The sequence below is a fragment of the Falco peregrinus genome, chromosome 10, assembly GCF_023634155.1.
Source record: "Falco peregrinus isolate bFalPer1 chromosome 10, bFalPer1.pri, whole genome shotgun sequence".
NCBI lineage: Eukaryota > Metazoa > Chordata > Aves > Falconiformes > Falconidae > Falco > Falco peregrinus.
The window spans coordinates 32100650-32123043 of NC_073730.1; the positions used below are offsets into that span (position 1 = coordinate 32100650).

The window sequence follows — 22394 nt, forward strand, 5'->3', positions numbered from 1 at the left end:
TCTTCCAGGAGCATATATCAACCATAAAATCTAAGCTAACAATATACAAAAGCAGTAGGACATGTCGGAATGGACTTCAGCAGTATCTTGCTTGCAGCTAGTTGAAAGTACTGGCTTTTGGCCTCTTGTGTCATATGCATTCAGGATCTCATGCAGCCTTTATAACCTGTGTTATGCACGGTACACGGTAAATTTTCATATTTTTTTTATTTCATAAAATAATGAGAGTGAGAGAGTTAACATTTTAATATGTAGTTCTGTGTTTTATTATTCCCTCTAAAATGAGCATGTATACTTCTTGAAAAACTTTGGTTTGCTTTGGCATGTGATTCATAGAAACATAGCTCTTTATCATTCTGACTTAAGTCATATATTTTTACACTAAACATCTTATTACCTTAGTTTTATTATTTCAGAATCAAAGGAGAGCTTGCAAATGTCTATGACTGCAGACTGAAGGAATGTTAATGAATAGTGCCATTGAATTTTCAGGTTTGAGCTTTTCTGATCTTAGAGAATATAACTGTAAGCAAAAATATTATGCAAGCTGAATAAAATTTAAATAAATAAGGTCCAGATGTAACTATAGGGGCCTATAAAATGTAATACAAATATTATCCACTTCCTTAAAATAAATCTGTATTTTAGTATGAAAAATTATATTCATATTGATATTGTGGATTAATCTTTTTTATGGAAGTTGGCAAGTGAACACCATCTCTTGCAAGGGCTTGTTCTTAAATGGGAAACAGACCTTTTGTTTTGACCTTGAGTAGAGAAGTTTTTCAGTATCATGCAATGCAAAGCATTTTTACATTAACATGGTAATACATTTTTACATTATATAGCCTGTTTTATTACAGTAGTGTTTGGCTTAGGATTTGAGGTGCCTGTTAATGGTTTGTGAATGCTAGCAATTGCAAAATATTTGAGTGTTAGAAGGAGGAATATGCAGCACGATGCATTAGATAAACCCCTTTAAGAAGTCAAGTGATTTGCTTGGAGCTGACCTTCAGCTTTTGTGGCTGAACCGTTATCTTTTAGATTCCATTTAGATCTGCAAATGGAAGATCATAGATCATAACATAACTTTTGTAATTTCCTCTGTCTACAAGTAACCAGCAGCTGGATTTAACTACTGAGGGATTCTTACACAGGGCTAATTCTTCAGTGAAACACACTGTGCAACTAGTTGATTTCTACTTTATCTGTGAACCAGCCTATAAAAATGAAATGACAATTTTACTACTCTGGACAAACTATTATAAAAGTTGAAAAGGAAATAACTACTGATATTGTACTTACCCTGAGAAAGAGATAAATCTCTAATCCTACAGTCAGCAAAAACCTTTGTAGCTTTATTATCTTTAATAAACACTAATTTAGTATAACATTTGTAGCTATGTAGGAAATTTGTTGGAAATGTGTAATATTAGCCTAGGAAAACACAACTTGTCAACTAAATCAGAAAACGTATTTTCCTGAACGTTGTTTTATATGTAGCTTACTTTTTTGCTTCCTTAGGAAAGTATTCTAATCCATGCAGAAAGCTTCCTTTCTTACACCAAATACATAGTTATGGTTAGTGGTAAGATTTGTTCACCTAACTACAGATGAAACAGAGGTACAGGCACATAAAATTCATGTAACTCCAACGGTTTGCCCTGCCAGCTTTCTAGCACTGCCCAGCCACATGGGTTCCCAAAATTCTGGTGTCTCTGTTTTGATCTGGACTTTCAGCATTGTTGTCTGTGTGTGCTCGGAAGTGTCTCTTCTGAGAGACAGGCACCTTTTCCCTCTGTAATGATCCTTTGATCCGGGACAAAAGGCTGGCAATGCTCTGGTGGTAGAGGTAACCTTGTAACTAGAGGGCAGAGCTGTGGATCTGGTTTCTACTCTGAGGACTGTTTGGGGGATTTTTGGTCTAATGATTACTGCCTCAAAATGCACATCTTGGAAAACGTGGTCTGGGATTTTCAAGCAACTAGTTCCTTACTGAATACCTTACCCGGTGTCATTCTGTGCTGACAATTCTTGCAGTCTTCAATGTGTAACAGTTCGCCTTCCTTCTGTGAAGCGCCTTTGATCCTATCAAAATAATGGCTGGATCTCATAGCCTGAAATAGCACAGCAGAGATAAACTCAAAGCAAAGTTAATATTAGCTCAGGTAAAGAAATAGCTTGTTATGAATGATCTGCAGTAGTTAAGGACTATTCAGTACTATGCAAGAAGCCTCTACCAAAATTCAGATCTTTCTCCTTGTCTAATCCAGCCAACACTGGGTATATGGGGATTTCTCTGTTCCAGTTCTTCTGAAATCTCCCTTCTTGCATGCTAATCCACCTTTTCCCATATGATAGAACTTCATTGAAATATCCATGGTACTTAATGTTTGAGCCTTCTTGATGTCTTGTGTCCTTTTACTGGCCCGCCTTCTACTCCCAGCATTTGTGAATAACAGTCTGGGGGCTGATTTTCAGTGGCAAAGTGCACCTGCATTGAAAGCTGCTGCTTGTCCTTCTGAAGAACAGCTGCATACAAAAAATGCTAGAGAGACTGGCTCAGAAGCTATAAACTTTCAGAAAATGTGTGAGCAGTCCTAGCCTTAAGCCAGACAGCTTGTGAGACTTTCTCACCACTGTTTATGGTCCTGCAGGCTTTTAAGGTTCGCTTGGTCATTGATTTTCCTGAATAGGAAGCTGACTTTACCACCTTTCTCCCAAAGGCTCCATCAAGACGGTGCTATGTGGTCATTGCCTGGGGTCTCTGCCATACCAGCTCTTGACATTTAAGATACAAAGATTAAGCTGTCAGTCTTACTGAATTTAATTCTTAACATTAGCATTTCTATTTGTGCTCTCAGCTGATGGGTGAGTATGATATTCTTCCCCTAACGGGTCTCAGAAGTTGTAATAAATCAAACAGGAAAAATATCCACAGCTTGGGGTGGGAGTTGAGATCTGATTCCCTGAGAGTTCAGGGCTGTTCCCTTCCCTCAGGTAGAGAGCAATGCAGTGTAGATCACTCTGTGTGCGTTTTACAAGTTCTGTTTTCCATAAGTGGATTCTTAGACAGGGTGCTGATTTCTGTAAGGTTGTCTTGCCCTCACTGTTTGGTAGTCATTCGCTCTGTACCAATGTTTTTCTTCAGGGTGTCAACCAAGAGGCCCCATAAACTCTTCTACTTGCCTGCCTTTTCTTCCACAGCCAAAACCTCATTTTGTCAGAGTCAGTGTGAGAGTTGTTACTTGTGCACCTTCCCTTAGCTCAAGAAGACTGTGCAGTCACCATGGTGTTCTGATAAAGCAAGAGGGCTGTAGCTGTCCCACAGCTCACATCAGAACCTTACAAAATACCATCTGATATACTGTGTGGCAGGCTTGGTAAGCATTACTGCTTGTTAACAGATTTGGTGCACACTGTATACAAACCAGGTATGCTCTTGCCATCCTTGGGAACTGTTCTGGCTTGTGGGTGATTTTTCTAGCCATGCAGTATAGATAGTATCAGTACATTCAGATTCATTTCGTTGGACTGCAGGCCCTTCAATACAAATATTAATTAGCCCAGGACAGCAACCTCAGTGGCAGCAGACAAATCCCCTTCTACTTGGTCTTTCACTGTTTTCATGGTCAGATAGTCTTAAGTTTACACCTGCAAGCATGGGCTTTGTTTAGCATGGAAAAAAGTTGTTTGCATGCCCTGGTTTGTGTTCTGCATCTTTCCATCCCATACAAGAAATGTTCAACTTTGCATTAATTCCCAATTTGTATAAGAGTCTCAGACTATTCTTTGTCAAAATATACAAAGATTAAAGCTCTGGTTTGTTGAATGGATTTGTAAACCTTATGAATTATGTGCTTTCAGCAGCTGGGTATCTTTCTTTAAACAACTGTATTCTTGATATGAGAATGTTTTTATTTCCCCCTTCTGCACGAACAGTTTTTGCAGCTCTGCCAAGCTGTATCATGGAGTGCCATAATCTATATGAAACTGGTAGTGAAAAGAGATGGGGAGGGCTGGGAGTGAAAATCTGTCCAGAGCCACCATAAATTCACAACCTCTAGTTGAACACTGACGCCACTTTCCCTTCCTGCCTCTTGACTGATGGGTTTTGAGCTATTTTAGACCTTGTCTTCTAGAGATAACAAGCATGCAACTGAATTTGAAGCTAGTGAGCAGGAGCTTCAGACATTCAGTAACCAAAACTTATCCTTTAAATAAATGCTGTGCATTGTTTTAGTCGCTATAGACCCTAGGGTTGTTTTTTTTTCTGAGGCACTGAGCAGTCTTACAGCTTAAATCTGTAGCATGTCAATAGAGTCATTGCAGATTAGGGCTTAGATGGCTGTGGTATGACATTACATCTTGTTACTTTGTAAACATCTTTAAAATAGTGATATAATTTTAAAAGTTCAGCATCAGTAGTTTGGTTTTAGTGATTTGTCATGGATGATCAAAACTGACAGAGTCTTATCCAGATCCCACTAGATCCGGTGAAAAAAAGATTACTTCTGAGTTAAATGTACTTTAAGCTGATCCCAGAGGTATCGGAGGAAAGATGTCTGTTTATCATAGTTTACAGACTAAGGAAGGTAAGACTCTCATATTTATGCTTATGGCCTATTTAAAAATCTTTACACATTGATTCATTCTGGTTTAAATTGATTTGATACACTTGATTCAACTACACTAAGATAGTTAAGAAAAACAGTGCTTTGGCAAGTCAGCAAGGTGTTTCCTTCTTCGGGGTAGGCATAAACTGAACAGGAATGTACCTTTTCATGCCATATATATTTCTAGTTCTAGGTCTGGCTTCTAACACATGCAGGAACCACAGTGTAATACTGGATTGTTGCCTTTTTAAATAGATGATGCAGATTATTCAAACTGATAATATTTGGTGGTTCCTGAATCTGACCTTTAGGTATGTGCAGTTTTACATTTAATAATGCATTACTAGGAGAAGCTGGTAACTGCAGTTTGTTGACCATTTTTAAAGCGACTGCAGATGGAAAACAAACTTAAAGAAATGTGATTGAAAGCCCCTTGCTCAGAGGTTAGGAAATGTCACATTAGATACAGTCTGAAAGTGTTTGATTTGACCACTTGTGTACATGCCCAGTCTGCTGTTACATGGTCATATTGCTATTTTTTCTACCAAACCTCATGTTCATCCACTGCCCTAGTGTGTCCTCGTTGAATGATGCTGTCTGAACAAGCTGGTTGATATTTTGTGTTATCTCACTGGCCGCTTCTAAATGCCTTCCTTTGTAAAGTGTTTAAAAAACTAAAAGTGAAGTGTGCTGTGGAAGTTCTAAACCACAGACTCAGCTTTTTGTCAAAGTTACCCGTGATCAGCCTCAGGTGAAAAAATATACATCACTGTCACCCTCCTGGCTTTTACCCAGGCAAAAGTCTGTCGTATTGACTTAGAGTTACATGATCATTTTTAAAACAAAGGTAACCCCCCAAACCCCCTCCACAACAGCCAAAACCCCACAACTGAGAGAAGATCTAAGACACATAGCAGAGGATTTCGGCAATGCTGCTGAGATGGACGTGCATGATACTCTGTTCCCCTGGCAATAGCTGCTTCAGTTATTTCAAGAAAACCCTGCAGCTGCCAGTGGGGTGTATATATATACAATTTTTTTTTAATCAGATTGTTCTTTTGATTTTCTTAATTACCTTGGTACACAGCTCATAGTATTTTGCCTTCATTTATGTAGATTGAAATCTTTTTTCCTCCATCTGGGATGTTTGTATCAGTTGTAATCCATTTGTGATTAAAATCCTTCAGGCTTTTTTCAGTGATTGGTGTATATGTATCAAAGGGAAAGCCTGTGACAGTGGTGCTGTGCTCCAGCAGCAGTGGAGTGGCTGTAGGTACAAGTCCACATCATTAAATAAGGTGTAGTGGGAATGAAAGAGAATAATGTGCTCAATGTTGTCTTGATCAGAGCGTTAGCTTAAGGGCATTTGAGTTTTCTTTCTGTTCAACATGCACCATGTGTGCTGGGAAAGGACTGCCAGGCAACATGGAGGGGGGGGTAGTTAACTTGGTGATGAGAGATGTAGTATCTAACAGTGTTTTCAAAACATGAAGGTACTTTGTTCTACCCCAGCAGCTATTTCCTGCTCCTGCTCCAGGAAGGCGGTGCACAGCGGGGCTCACACGCTGCTGACCTCGCTGCCTTTTGTTGCAAATGCTGCGGAAAGTCTCCTCTTTGACTTGTACATCAAACCGGTGAAGGAGCTTCACAACCGTAGCTGTTTTGGAGGCTATATTTGTCTGAGAACGGGTTATCCGATACCTACATGTCTAATTGAAAATCACCACATATTTATCCAGAACCATTTGAGAGTTTGTAGTAAAGCCGGTTCTGCTCTGAGGCTGGGTGTTTGCTGGTGACATTGGAGAGGGGAGGGGGAGCACATTTTGCACAGTGAAGTGTCCCATCCTGCTAGCTGTCAGGACTGTGGCTGAAGTGCTGTAGCAGGATGTTCACCTATTTGTTTCAGGAGGGGAAAAAAAGAAACAAACCAGAACAATGCAAAGGGAAAGCACCAGCAAGAGAACAGTATGTTCTTTGTAGTGCTTTTTCTTTGGGGACATCTATTGCTGGCAATAAGATTAAATCACTGAAACCTTCCCTGAAGCTACATCTGCCACTGCCTACATTTTCCAACCTCAGTAATAAACTAACATTTGCCATTGTTCGTTTCTTCTGGATTTCATTTCTTACAGATTTAACCAGCGCTATTTACCACAAGGCATTCAGTTCTTGCTTAAAGCTGAGATCTATGCCAAGTCCCTAAAAATATTCATAGCTCCAAAGAATCTGGTTTTAAATAATATCATAAAAAGTAGACTATATTAATACAACGGTTCACACTGAGTTCACATACTGCTGATGCCAATGTATAAAAATGATGGAAGCCTAAGAAGCTCTAGACAAGACTACCCTGAAGTGGTGAACAAAATCCTTTTTACCTTTTTACTGTCTGTCTGTGTTTTGATTACAGGGGTAATTTTCTTATCCCAAAATATTTAACAAAAAAAAAAAAAAAAATCTGTGTAACAGTCTTGCTTATCCTGACATGGCGCGCTGTACCTTTTTACTGTGGAGCGGTAGGCTGTGAGAGACAGGTCATGGCTGCCACTTTGCAGGCTGTTTGGGAGGGAGGATTCATGCCACCCCCTTCTTCCCGCAGGATGCCATAGTGATCCATGAAGTTTATGAAGAAGGGGCAGCAGCCCGAGATGGCAGGCTTTGGGCTGGCGACCAGATTCTGGAGGTAAAGTCTCTGTGTGTGTGTGCTTGCTTATGTCTTTGTCATGTATACTTGTATTCAACACAGTCAGATTTGTTGTAGGGGAAAGAAAGATCATTGAGTAGAATCTGTGTTTGAAGCTTCTTTTCTGTCACTAAGAACGTCCTGACAAATTCATATTTCCTTATATATTCATATAAGCTGAAGGTACAAATTGAGAATATATTAAATTTAATTGAGCAAGGCAGTTCTCGAATTACATAGTTCAGCTGTCATGTCCAATAGCTCAGTATTATTCATCTGTTTAATCTTTCATTTGGAGGCCTGCGCTACCGCCGCCGCTCAAGTATCTCTGCGTTGCCTGCAAACGAAGTGCTGAGCTGGGCAAACACAGGGCGGGAAGGCGAGGGTGGCTGCAGCATCGCTGTGAGCATCCCTGCTGAAAAACAGTGCCCGCCCGTGGCGTTGCTGGGGGAGCTACCTTCTCCTTCAGGCCACAGTTCATAAAACTGGTGAACACACAGAATTATTTCTCTGAATAAATGTAGTGTTTTTCCTGCAGACAAGCATGGAAATCGAGGAGGGAAAGGGTTAAGAAAGAAGTGTTGGTCTGCAAATGAAACGAGTCAGGCAGGGGTTCAGCAGCTGCTTGCAGTGTCTTGCTGTCAGATCAGGACAAATTCCCAGCATGGCCATTAAGGTTTTGGTGTGTAGGGTTAGAAAAATAGCAAGGGGTGCTTGGGGAGTTGTCTTTACAGCTCTTGCACTGAAAATATTTTTTTTAGCGTTAAGGCCGAATGTTATTTTCATTTTATAAATAACTGTGTATTAACAGAGCACAATAATTAGGGGATAAAAATGGGGAAGGTTAATTAATTCTTCTCTGGCCAAACAGGAAAGTGCTAATGTTTGTGTGCCATAATATTGTTATTATTTCAGCTTTTAAAAGTTGTACTAATGAATCAAAAAGATTACTCTGAATTAGTTTCAGATTAGTATGATAAAGTACACATAGATGCCTGTGTCAAGAAAAGAATACTGATGCAGTATACAAATAAATGTGTGCAGAACTGGTACAAAAGAAGAATTGTTATAGATTAGGCTTAATTACCTTAACATAAAATTAAGTATGACTATAAGTTTGCATATCTTGAAATACTGAGAAATTTTTTCACTGCATTAAAACTTACTATGTTATGTAAATGGATTAACATTGTATTGTTATTCAGTTACAGTTCATGATGCTTCCTAAAGAGACTTCAAAAATATTTAAGCATTGATATTAAGAAATAAAAGATGATTTTGTCAACAGAATATTGGCAACACCCTAAAGGGTGTCTGTGGATTAATCTTGGCAAAATTAGGAGATTAATTTCAGGTTGCAATATGTTTTTTTTATTACTTGAACATCCAATGAGAACTTCATGTTCTATCTGATATGACTAAAATGCTAAAACATTTTCAGGTTATCATAAGAGAAATGTAATTGAGTGCTTCAGGAACGGTCTTGTGTGCCATCTATTGGAACAAAGCAAAATAACTATTTAATGTGTCCTGCCTGGGCTTTGCCATTGCCATTTGCTAATGTTTCTGATTCCTTCTGCCTTTGGCTTGGTGGTGGTGCAGAGCCAGAGGAGAAGGAATCTGAGCAGTAAGAGATACAGGAAGCTCAAAGAAGCACATCTCACTTTTTGGTTGTAAGAAAGAAGGAGTCTTTGAGGTTTCAGCATGTGAAAAGAAGGGAAGAACACCCACAAAACTTATACGCCAAAATGTTTTGATTATTGTGATTTATTCTAGGCAGTGGCGCAAAGCACCAAACTCATACTCTGTAGGAGATCCAGGAGCTCGGCCCTCTGGAAATGAGAGCACTAAATTAGAGTGCCGAGGGGTGTCAATTTGACAAATCTGTGCTGTCACACAGGGGTAGGGTGTGATGAAAAGATCATTTATACATGTCATTTGGAAAGAAAACACTGATTATTTCAGGTGAATGGGATCGATCTCCGAAATGCCAGCCATGAAGAAGCTATCACTGCACTGAGACAGACGCCTCAGAAGGTGCAGCTGGTTGTTTATAGAGATGAAGCACATTACAAAGATGAAGAAAACTTAGAGATTTTCTATGTAGATATACAAAAGAAAACAGGCCGAGGACTGGGGCTCAGCATAGCTGGAAAACGGTAAGAGTGTCTCTCTGATAGGACCACACTTAAAATGAGAAATATTTTGCTTTTTGCCCTGTGAACAACTGTAGCCATTAAATGGAATATGAAATAAAACAAGACTGTAAGGAACAGAATTTGGTATCTAAAGATCTTCAAGGCTGCCATGGGGCTGTGATCTTGGCTGCTCTTTCAGGATATCACCACACTGGTGTAACAAAGGCAGCTACTGCCTGGGAGAGCTCCTAGCATGCAGTGCAAAGCAGGTGTCTCACTTGGAGTGAGTGTGGCCAGTGGGCATGTGAACTGGGAGCTCACTGTTCTGATGGCTTCAGTGTAGCTTGTCTGGGGCTTGGAGGCCCTAACCATGGCTTTTCTGATTTCAGAAGGGGGGGAGATACCTTCCTATTTTCAAATACCAGGATATGCTTTTGAAAATGGATTTGCAAGTTAGATCTAGCTCTGACTCCGGTTCAAAGGGACCAGTGTCAGTGGAAGATGAGAGGCTGGGTTAGACCTAAATCCTGAACAGTATCAGAGTGACTGTACGATACTGTAGACAGCAGTTGTGTGAGTACAGAGCAGAATCTGAGATATGATGGTAGGTAACAGCTGCTTAATAAAATGTGACTTTTTACTGATATATTTCTAAACCATTGCTACTAGATCATTTGAACCAGAGCACTGATAGATTTAATCTTTCATTGCTAGCAGAGATTTATGGCATGGTACTGGCGAGCACTTGTTCAGTGTTAGTGCGTAAGAGTCATGTCGTTGTTCTTCTGTATTGCCAAACAAAATTTATTTTCTCAATTACAAATCATCGTGTCATTATCCTGACTGCGTATGGTCAGTAAAGTTTCCACAGCAGTTTTTTACAAGAGTGGCAATGTTTAACCCAGGTGTTGCGAGCAGATTGCGGGTTGGGTAATTAATTTAGCTTATGTAAATTACCCTACAGATGGTAATCGCAGTCTGCAGCCCTCCCGCGTTTGCTTCTGTGCAAAACTTTCTGTACTATTGCTAAGTGCTTCACTTGTAGGGATTTCCACTTCAGAGCCCAGCTTCTGAAGTCGATTAAATGATACCCAGGTGTAATTCAGGTTGTGAAGTGTTGTCTCCTTCAGGGTGAAGGATGCCAAATACCAAATCTTGGCCTTGCAGCTGGCACCAGCTCACACCATAGCAAGCCTTGGGAGCTGGGGCCAGCACAGAGGGGTCTGCAGCCTCTGGGAGGGGACTCCGCCACGAGGAGGCTGGAGCTGATAAATAAATACATTCCCCTTCGTCTGCATGGCCTGCTGCTCTCACAAGCCTCACTGCCCGCTGCAGGCAGACAGCCACAAAGCTGGATTTTCTGCTGCATAACTTGTGTGCAAACTGTAAGTCTTTTCTGCAGACCTCCCTGTTCTTCTGTTGAGGGCCTCCAGGCTTCTAGAAAGAAACTGAGCAGACCCTTTAGGGGGAATACAGGAAAAAGTATCTGAGGCTGCATAATTCATTTCAGGCACATCAGGAGATAGTTTAACTCCATCTTAGACCGATCCTTTGCTTTTTATTAATTCAAGTGGTATTTTTCATGAATCTTTATGGATCATACAGTCAGAACAAATGGTTCAAGGGGAAAGACAGCCTTAAATATAGCAAGACATGCCTTGGTTTTAAAACTTGTAGATTTTTTTTACGTGGTTGAGTGGGGTGTAAAACTAGTTCTTCCTCTGCTCACAGGTTTCTTTTAATGTCTCTTAAATGCAAGTAATCTAAATTGGTCTCCCAAAGAATATTGGATTGTGTAATTAGCCATATGCTTCTTGCATTGTTAGAAATGGAAGTGGAGTGTTTATCTCTGACATTGTTAAAGGAGGAGCTGCAGACCTAGATGGAAGATTAATTCAAGGAGATCAGATTTTGTCTGTAAATGGAGAGGATATGAGAAATGCCTCACAGGAGGCTGTTGCCACTATACTTAAGGTGAGTACGTAATACATTTATGATACTGAATTGCAGTTACTGATACTATGCGAGGTAATTATCCTGAAATGCTATTTACACATACACAGGATAGCTCAAACTGATCACCAAGACAGAAATTTCATCTGAAATACCTTTTGTAGATTCATTTAAAATCACTTCACCACTTATTTCTAAAAGTCAGATGATACAAAGTGGGAAAACAGACACATGTAGTATTTAGGCATTTATTTGAAAACACAACTGTCTATTCATATGTTAGAAAAATATTTGGATACCCGAGAGGCTTGCATATCAGAAATAAAATGCCTTTGGCTTTGCTGTACTGACCTGCAGCTATAAAATGGCAGCTTAAATCCGTTTCAGCACAGCTTTCCATCTTACAGGCTGAAATTGTAGTCTGGGAGAAGTTGCCTTTTTCCATTAAAAAGCACGTGGCTTCTTGAGTTGGAGGAGAGAGCAGGGGATGGCCTGGCTGCAAGTGCCTGATGTTAGCTCCTCCGTATGTTTCCCAGCCCTGGCAGCCTGTACCAAGGTTGAAAGGACAGGTGGGAGAGATGCTGCAGACCCGTTTCTATTCAAAACTGCATCTGGAGACAAGGGCTTTTTCCTTGCCATCACCACTAGTGTTTCTGCATATGATTTCTTTTGTTCTTGAAGGAAAAGGCTAATTATTTCCTTGCTTTTTCCATTTGGGCTTGATACTTGGCCAAAAGTTTACCTATTTAAGAATTGGAAATCTGCAATACAAGAGTATATTATTAAATTGAATCCATATGTGTTAAATTCACCTTTTTCTGCAGTATTTTTACTCTGAAGTTTTTTTCATGGGTATTGTGTGTGGCAAATGTCTGTTAAAAGTCGAGGACTTTCTATTTATTATTACTAATTGGCCCATCTACAGTTTGCCAGTAGGAAGATTCATACTGACTTCAGCAGCCAGGATAAACCTAAATCCAGGGATGGGCACTTTTTGTATTGTCTAAATACAAATGTTAATGTTTTGAGCATTCCTTGTGGTTTTCTGCATGGAGTTATGGTGCTGAATATAAACATAATTCTCTCCAGGAGAGCGTGAAATATTGTAAGTCTGCTTAAATGCTGTACATGATGGTTTTTTTTTTCCAAGTGTGCCCAAGGCCTAGTGCATCTTGAGCTTGGGAGATTGCGAGCTGGATCATGGCTGTCATCACGGAAAACATCGCAAAACAGTCAGGTTAGTGACAAATTCATGTGTATAAAATGGAGCTGTGAAGGGCAGGGCAGGGCATGGGACAATGCACAGGCATGCACGTGAGGCTCTGTCCTTCCATAGACACTTACTGCTGAGGATGTGCAACAACATTTACTGCAATAATTTTGTGTACTGAATTGCAAAGTAAGTGTCATGCTAAAATGCTGATTAAGTAGAAGAACTACTTAATGTATTTTTTTTGTTTAAGGAGTGTCTTCCTGAGACACACCAAAAGTATGTAATATCTTTCTCAAATGATGATGCCCAGAAATTTTTTTTTGGATCTGCAAAGAATGCTGAACATATTTTCTGCAGCTGTTTTGTCAATCAAAATGAGTTAATGAAACTGAACTGTATCTTTGCCTATCTTATGGCAGAACCACATGAGATCTGCATTCCTCTCAAAGAAAACACAGAACAATTTCCTGCTTCACTTGCTTTTTACCTGAAGCGAGGACAACAATTCATTTTTCAATCAGTGCAGGGCTTTTCCCCCTCTCCCTGCGTCCCCCAATCAGCTCAGACACTGATACCATTAGTATTAAAGTCTGAGTATTGCAAGGGAGAAGAGCAAGGCAAGATGACTCTAGAAAACTTTTTTTAATGGATTTTCCTTCCAAAGACTGACTGCTTTGCCATTATGTTCAAGTCCCCAAGAGAGACAACTCTGGTTCACAGCAGTGCTATTGCCATGGCATATTTTGACCCCTCTGTGCACAAGGGCAGCTCTCAGGGACGGGGGGGACATTGCCTGCACACCTCCCTCTCACACTGTGTGAGCAGACAGGAGAGGCTGCACACTGGTGGGATCCAGCCCAGCCTCCACAAATGCTAAAAGAAGGGTTTGGTTTTGGAAACAGAGGGGAGGACCCGCAGGAGGCTTAGCAGGGATGTGGGTTAAAGCAGGAATGCTTTTAAGGAGGTCAGTAAGAGGGAGTTTTGTCCTTGATATCATGCATGAACAACCCAAAAAGGATGCCAAAATCATGGTCACGTGGTGTGATTTCTTAACTTTCTAAAGGCCAGCAGTGATCCAGCCTGCTGTCTGGGCGGGTAAGTTATCAGGGAGGGCTAAAGCCATGCAGGAGCAGCTGGGCTAAGCCCAGCTTTCAAAATAATGACTAAATAACATTGGAGAAACATCTGCATGCATGCAGCAGGCAAGGAGAAATGAAATAACAGAGTAAAATTATACTGTTTGCATTACATAAAGACAACACTCTTCAGTATTACTTCTTTTTGGTCATTGTATCAACAGCTAGCCTAAGCAAAAGCAATGTAATCAAAAAGTGACAGTTAAAAATTATCCACCCAGTTTTACTATGTAAAACTCATAGCTGAAGAGAAGCAAAATGCCATAGTATCTAATGCTACTCTAGGTAAAAAATCAGATCAAACAATGTCGTCCCTCTTTCTTTGTAGCATAAGAGGCTTTTGCAGGAACCTGGTAATCTCTCTATTTCTTCTAACACAAGAAATCTTAATTACTGTTCTTAATGCAGAGTCATTTGGGAGCCTTGATCTCCCTGCTCCTAAGTGACTTGGTGATTTTGAAAACTGAATAAATATTTCTCAGTAAAACCATTCCAAAAGTTGTAAAAACCTTGGCAAATAATACAGCAAATCAGCTTGAATGATTTGCACAACTGCAAGCCATGTTTTAGAAGCTGCTGGCCAAGAGCATCCAGAACTTTTGTCCTCACTTGGCTTTTTTCTTGGTCTGTTGCATACCTTTAATGGTAGAAGTATAAGCCTTGTGGTGCAGGACAGTGATTTCTTTCACGTGCGTTGCAAATTATGTTAACTGACCCATGAATTGGCAACTAGAGGTGGAAATTGTGTTCTGCCTGTTGTTCGTCACTGACAGCTGCACACTGGTCGGTTAGAATAAATGCTGCCAGAGCTTTTGATTCACCGCCTAATGCATTTAGAGGGAGAAAGCTCTGTTGTGGATGAAGAAGTATAGACCAGATCTTTGTTTTGTGTAAGGCAGTTTAGTTGAAAAGGTCTGGCCCTCAGTGAAACCTGTTGTTCAGATGCACTTCTAAATTGATAATTACGTTTCCTCGAGGGACAGTCTGAAGTTAAAGCCAGGTGCAGAGACAGGGAAAAGGAGGGCTGGAAATGGGCAGCCAAGAATTGGTAACATGCACGAGCAGCCATCTTTGGAGGCTCTCCCTTTTGTCACCTGGCATGTTATTCTGGAGATACGAGTAGGTTCTTGGTCAAATGAAAGGAGCAGGGTCAATTACGGGACCTTATAATCAGACAATATATTTGGCTAAAATAACAAAGCCTGTAGATTACTGCCCTGTAACAAGATGGGTGTTAGTGTTGTGCCCACCTTGTGTGAGAGGAGCTGCTGTGTCCTGCTGGGTGCCTCACGTGTGCTTATCATGCCTGTGGGGTGGGTGTATCATGGGAAAGATGCCCACAAGCTTTAGCAGCAGCCATCGTCTTCCCTTCTCGTCAGGTTTGAGACATACTGGGAATAAGCAGAAGAGGTGGTTAATCCTTCTTCCTTATGCCCTCTAGAGCAGAGATGAACAACGTACTGACATACACAAGGTGTGCACATTAAGGGTGTAAAGTGCAATGTGTAGTACTGGGAGCAGTGCTATGGGAGTGCCCACAGCCTGGGGACAGATTTTGGTAGGTTCCCCTTTTGGAAACAAAGTTGGAGGGGTTTGCACTTGCGTGGCCAATGTGGTATTTCCAGCCTGGTTGGCACAGAGCACAGCTGCACCCATGTGTTGCAGGAACTGGTTTAAAATTAACATTTGGGATTGACTCACAGGTTTTGATTTATTTTTAACTTTAGGCAAGCCAGCACAGTGTCCACAGCCACTTCCACCCTGCGCTTGCTCCGGTCCTCTCTACCTTACAGAATTTTGTCAGCACAAAAAGATCTTCAGCAGATGTGTCTCAGAGAAACTCAGGTATAATCTAGACAGCTGTCAGAATAGCTGTGTGTTATTTGCTTTATATTTGTGCTGGTTTAAAAACAAAACTGAATGCTTGAATCTGGTTTTCCTACTCAGCCTCCCAGAAGACGCACCACTGATGTTTTAAGACCTGAACACTTTCCAGCAGATGACATTATTTTTATGTCTACTAGTAGAGTAATGGCTCCTCTATTTAAAGTGCAGAATTCCTGTGCCCTGCTATTCCCCGATGCCCTTGTCAAAGGCTTAGCACAGGCAAGGTTCTCGCATTAGAAAGAGTTTTCTCAGGGAATAAAGCTGCCACCACTTCATTTATATGTTGCTCTTGAGTGTATAAAGGGGTGTTTTGTAATGAGAAACTCACAATGCCCGCTTTGCAATTTGCAGACTTAGCAAGTGCTAAATCTACAATCTGCAGTAGCTCGTGGAGAGCCTGCACGTTTGTGAGCTCTGACCTGCGTCAGAAGTTGGTGACCTTTAGTTGCGTCTGACCACGGGCAGAAGAAGACATCTCTTCTGCCAGTTTGCATGCATTGGAGGAGGCATGTGGCTTTTTGGGCAGCCTCCCTCATGCCATTTTGAAGGACCCTGCCTGAGAGTGCCTGTCTCCGTGCCCCAGTTCAGCATCCCCAGGGCTGGGCTTCCTGCTGCCTCAGGTCTCGCAGCACCTCCGCAGTCCTGCCTTCTGTGCTCATAGCAGTTATCTGCACAAGTACACGTGCATGGCGGTGAGAAATACTGATATGTGTTATTAAGAATCATTAACTTGAGAAAGCAACTAATTCTGCCTGCCTTCTAAAAAGTTCTTAAAATAATTTAATTAAATCTGATAGAAATAGGAGTTGGTATAGCAGAGCCCAGAACCTGCCTACACCATCAGCTTGTTAGGCTGTTTAGTCCCAGTTCAAATGATTGCTTTGAAGTGTTGCTTTTTTATCTTTCTTTATATACATATATATATATATAGAGAGAGAGAGAGAGAGTGTACTTTTGAATGTCCTATGGCTAGATATATACCAGCCAGACTTTCTGGCTGTCTATTATTTACTAATACAGCACAAATTAGAAGAGGAAGTCAATGGAACCTCAGCGGTCTCAGACTAGCCATGTGCCCTACCCTTTGTGGTAGGGACGCTGTGATTTATGAATAATAAGCCAATCTTTAATTGAGTGAAATGCACAATAGGGCTTTTCTTCAGGCCAGCAGAGTACTGCTATTCAATAGATTGCAGTGAGCAGCGGCTGCACTACAATGGGCGTCATGGTGGCATCCGTCAGCGGGAGTGATTACATCCGTATTCATCTCTGGGTGAAACAGAAATCCTGTCCTCCTCACATGAGCAGCGCTGCCTGGTTTGGCACAGGAAGGCTCTGCTTCTGCTTGGTGATAACTCTGACTAGGCAGCAAGGGACCATTGTCACCTGACAGTGTTATCTCTTAATTATATTATCTCTTAATTACAGAAGCTAATTGTTTGTTTCTTTATTAGTAGGAGCAGATATGGGCCCAAGGACTGTGGAGATAACAAGGGTCAGTGAGTTATTTTCTGTCAATTTAAAAAGCTGACACTTTTAACTGAAGTTGTTAATTTTTGTAACATTCCTCAGAAGTAAAATTGCATTATTTATGTTTGCAGTAGGTTGTTGGATGTAAGCCTGTGTAACGGGACCTGGATGTGTGAGATGCATGTGTCTGTCAAACCCATCTATTTTCTCCCTGTTCCATAAATCAAATGAGTTGGTTACTCCATACCCCGAACATTAACATCTACAAGTTGCTCCAATTGCAAATGTTGTTTTATTTTGCTTTGTTTTAGGGACCAAATGATGCACTTGGTATCAGTATAGCAGGAGGGAAGGGAAGTCCACTAGGAGATATTCCCATCTTCATTGCTATGATTCAAGCCAGCGGTGTGGCTGCACGTACCCAAAGACTCAGAGTGAGTGGAGGGGTCCTCTCAATATTTCCTATTTCATCTGCCGTGTGTCCCACAGAGAAGGAGCCTCAAGCACTTCTGTATATGCCATCACTTTGATAATGTCTCGTAGGCTGCTTTGCCTCTTTTTATATAAAAACAAAATGAACAAAAAACCCCAAAACACAAACCTGCCCTTTCCTTCCATTTTTTAATTATATTGCATCTTGGGATACTGGCATTTGTTGCCCATATTGGAAAAAGTGACATTACAAGAAAGAACATAAATGCATTTCCAGTGATCTTTGAGCGTATATGTTCATCCAGACCCCGGGGGGGGGCAGTAACAGGCTCTCTGGACACCACAGGCATCTTGGGGACTGCAGACTGGGTATCATTTAGAGTCCAAACAAGGTAGAAAACAGATCGGAAGTTAGTTGTTTTATCTTAAGGCCCTTAAAAAGTGATGCCAAAAATAAGGCACTTATATCAGACCCACAGGATGTGTGGGTTTCCAGGAATGACCGTAGTGAACGCTTCAAGTTTTGGGGAGAGTTTCAAGGTATTATTAGTATTGAAAAGAATTTATTATGCAGATATATAGGATTGCTTTGGCCCATGAGATTCATTAGTACATGCTGCTACATTCATGCCATGTCTCTAATAGAATTGCACAATAGCACTAAGTGCCAGGGTCAATTTTTATGTATAATTTTTGTGTATAAGAAGTAGTCATCTAGGTTAATTACATTAATAACAGAAATGCCTACTTTCCTGTACTGCATTCAAAGTGCATATATAGTCTGTAAGAAAGTGAACTTGTCTGCACATACAGACCCAAACAAATCCTTTCTGGGTTGGAGGACAGCATTGAAAATCTCACTCTCTCTGCAGATGGACATAGTAAAATACAAACCATCTTTGTTTCTCTGATTGCATTGTTATTTTTAAAAAACATGTATTGTACTTGCTCTGAAAATGGTAAATGATCACTAGCAATGCAGAATTCTCACAAAAGGGATCCTGCAAAAGAGAAGCATGACTGTGCAGTGCCAAGTTCACGAGGAATTTTAAGCATTCTTAATTTTAATTTTCCCTAATGCTAGTAATTTTCCATTACTGTTGTACTTTTAGGTTGGAGATCGGATTGTCAGTATTAATGGGCAACCTTTGGATGGGCTGTCTCATGCAGATGCGGTTAATCTACTAAAGAATGCTTATGGGAGCATTATCCTGCAGGTATGGTGATAAATTGAACATGCAGCTGCATGAGGGTAGATAAATGGCATTCAGAAAAAAAAAAAAAACCCTAAGCATCACTGGCACAAGGCATCACAGAATTGCAGGGTGCTTGCTGATGGGAATTACACAGAATGAAAGCAAGAAATAATTTTCATTCAAAAATTCTTTATTGCCATTCATACAGGCTTGTGAGCGTGATTATATAAAAGCGTAACAAAGGGAACAAAATAACTTGTTGCTACACATGATAAATCAACAAGCTTCCAAGTTTTTTTTTTAATTTGAAGTTAACTAGGAACAAGAAATTACCTGTGTGTGCATGTGTGTGCGTGCATGTAACTAGACTGTGACCAAACTGCCCACACTATTAATTTCCTTGTTCTTGAAAGTGGGAGAAGAAAGAAATGCTAACAACATTTAGTAAAAATGATAGCATCATCATTAAGACAGTGCTGCCTAGAATTGATTGTTCTACAGGTAATGAATAATAACACTCGAGAGAGAGAACAGTGTTGTCACTGCCGCATTTATATGCTAGCTAAAAGGAAGACATGTTCTGCCTCTTTGGTTCTAATTGCTGCTTGCCAGTATATTCATCTTCAGTTTATTTTTATGTTTATACAAAGAAATGGGAAAAATATGTGCCAGAGAGAATTCAACATACTACTCATTTGCAGAATTATTGTAACAATTGGAAAACAAGCTTAAGACATACCACTAAAATCTACTCTTAATTTTCTATATCATCACGGCATATTGGATTGGAACACATCTTGAGAGATTTTTGCAAGCTTCTTGCTTGCATTACAACACAAATGTGACTATAAAAAATGGGGAGGGGAAAGGAAAAGGAAAGAAATGAAATGAAATGATAATAAACTTAGTTTTAGACTTGCTTATTCTTTGTTTTGTCTGTCCATGAACTGCTGACCTGGTAAGTGATGAGCCAGTTCCAGAGCAGATGGTGTATTTGTGTAGTTCCATTGAAGTCAAAGGGAATACACAGATATACACCAGCTGAGAATTTTCTGTTAAATTATAGTTATCGTATTGTTACTATCGTTGAGTAATTTCACTTTTCATGTCAACAGTATTCCCTGAATAGTAAATGAAAGCTTGCTGCAGAACCCAGAACTGCTAATCTTGAAAGCTGTAATACAGCGTATTCCACCTCATCATGTATTTAAAAATATTCCTGATGAAGCATGCTGTCATTTGGTCGCTTGCATAAACAAAGAGGTTCTTCTAGAAATGTCTTGGAGTTTGTCAGTTGACGGTTTTAATTCTGCATTTTTGTTGTCTAGCTTATAATGGGTTTAATACTTTTTACAGATGTTACAGGTTTATTCTGATAGAATAGAGTCTGTTTTCCTCTGTTGCAAATCTGTTATGTGAAGGTGGGGTGTTATATTTTAATACCAGCAGAAAGTAGTGTCGATGCCCTACCACAGGCGTGGTGATATGGTACCTTACATGCTGACTACAGGTACTTCTCAATCACCAAATTGCTCTTTTTTATTAAATAATCTAAATGGAATAATCCTATTGCTGTGATAATCATGACTGATATGTCATTAAGTAATTCTGTTTATTATCAGGTTAGACCACTTCATGGCAAACTGCTTTGAAAGGTCAGATTATTGCGTTCAGTGGTGTGGAAAGGCTTATTATCAGTACGTCCTGGGAAGGATGGTAAAGGGGTTTGCAAATGCTGTTTGCAAATGGGAGATTAGGGTCTCAGGGGAACAATCATCCCTTTCGGCTGTTTTGATGCTTTGGTTTAATTTAATTTCTTTTCTGCAGGTGTAGTAATGAGATAAGGGGAAGCTTTTTTACAAGGTTGTTGAACTCTGATATGTTCTCACTGCCAACTGAAGATTTTTGAATATAGATTTATTTTGCCCTCGTTTTATTTAACAACAAAATATGACAAATAACTGGCTGGCACTCTCCCCTACTGCAAGGGGAAGGAAAACTTAACAGTGTCTTTGGTGGCTGAGCCAGGTGCAGCTATCTTGTCTGCTGGACCCCTTCATTTAGGGCATCCAAGAACCTGAGTCCTGGGATGCAAAATTTGCATGAGAACTAATCTTCCTTCCTAGAAAATGCTACCACCCTCTTGGCTCCAAGTGATTAGAAAGAGGGAAATGTTGTTGTGGAAGGATTGTGAGCATTCATTTAAAACGGGGGATTTATATAATGGATTTTTTTATTTCGAAAAGGTACGTTTCCCTTAAGCCATGTTCACAGCAACGATTGGAAAAAGTACCTGTTAATTTTGATAAAATAAGACCATAGATAGCTAGAGGAAATACTGAAAATATACTTACTGAGTATTTCTCACTGTCTCTGAGCCGAAAACTCACGTGCTGTACAGTTAACGTCAAGCAGAGAAAAATATCTCATTACAGGGAGATGGAGTTAGTGGATAACCATGGCATGTAGTTATTAGGAAATATGTGTCCTTTCAGCTGTAAATACTTAAAATCTAAAACACTTCATCGTGGTTTCCTCAATTTTTTTCCAGAAAAAGCAATGGATTTAAAATTAGGATGCAATGAAAGGTTAAAAAAAAAAAGCTAGAGTGGGCATTGACACTTCTGTGTTTAATATATCCCACTGGGCCTGTAAGCGGCAAGCTTTTATCCTTATGAGGCTAAACCCCTGTGAACGGCAAACCCCAGACTTCGGCATGCAAGTAACTGTTTTTCTCAATACAGCCATAGCTGGCTTTGTACCTGACCTACACAACATTGATACGGTCCAGTTAAAAAGCCGAGCAAGTTTGCGGCCCCATAACCTGTCAAAATGTCATTGACTCTATTAATTACTGTGGGGTGGTAATTCTTGATGGTTTCAGAATAATACAGGAGCCAGAACTGGGAAGTTTAAGAATCCAGTTTGTTGGATTTATGCTGGAAATTGCAGAAAAGTTGAAGCCAAGGATTAATTTCCTCCCTGCTCAGCAAACAAACCAGTCCAAGGTATTTCAGGGCCTTTGCCCCGAAGTCCCTTGGATCTTTGTATTTTGTTAAAGGCTAAGGTGCTCTCTGTGGGAGACCTTTATTTTCAAGCGCCATCCTGGGCATACTCTTGAGACGTACCTATTTCCTTGACAAAGTAACCTCTTTCTTTGGATTATCCAGAAAGACTGATCCCTCTGCTCACCATCCGAGCGATAGTCATGCAAGGGCAAGAGAAAGCTTCAAAGCAAAGTCTGCATTAAATCCCCAGAAAGGTGGCTGCTATTAACTCTGTTATTTGAAAGTATTGAATTAGTAGGGCATTTCAGAGAGTAGGACTTGTATTTGTAATTTTCTTGGAAAAGAAAATGATCAACAATTGATTTTTCTAATGTATTGGCTATGTTCTACATAATTAGTCTGGATGTCTTTGGTGTTAAGTGAACACACATAGTATTTCACTGCATCCTTCTGTTTAGGTTGTGGCAGACACCAACATCAGTGCCATTGCTACCCAGCTGGAGAGCATGTCTGCGGGATGCAACCTGAACTCTTCGACTGAGCATCCTTCTGAAGATCCCGAGTAAGTCTGCACATAGTCTGCATAAATGAGCTGGATTTCTGTGTGCCATAGGGAATATCCTAGGGTAGTGAAGGAGGTCTCTCCCATTGCTCTTCCC

The 22394-nt window shown here is 40.3% G+C and overlaps 1 protein-coding gene across 4 annotated transcripts in view; it reads left to right on the plus strand.

Moving 5' to 3' along the window:
- The window catches only part of PATJ (PATJ crumbs cell polarity complex component), a 157139-nt gene that overhangs the window by 128684 nt on the left and 6061 nt on the right, over positions 1-22394 (plus strand). For 3 of the 4 annotated variants that reach the window (XM_055815167.1, XM_055815168.1, XM_013302493.3), the window contains exons 35-43: positions 7219-7302; positions 9268-9461; positions 11267-11414; positions 12544-12630; positions 15470-15587; positions 17084-17124; positions 17411-17533; positions 18644-18748; positions 22194-22297. In XM_055815167.1, the coding sequence (XP_055671142.1) occupies positions 7219-7302; positions 9268-9461; positions 11267-11414; positions 12544-12630; positions 15470-15587; positions 17084-17124; positions 17411-17533; positions 18644-18748; positions 22194-22297 (1004 nt within the window). The remainder of the gene's footprint in view (positions 1-7218; positions 7303-9267; positions 9462-11266; positions 11415-12543; positions 12631-15469; positions 15588-17083; positions 17125-17410; positions 17534-18643; positions 18749-22193; positions 22298-22394) is intronic. The other variant, XM_055815169.1, reaches the window with a different exon arrangement.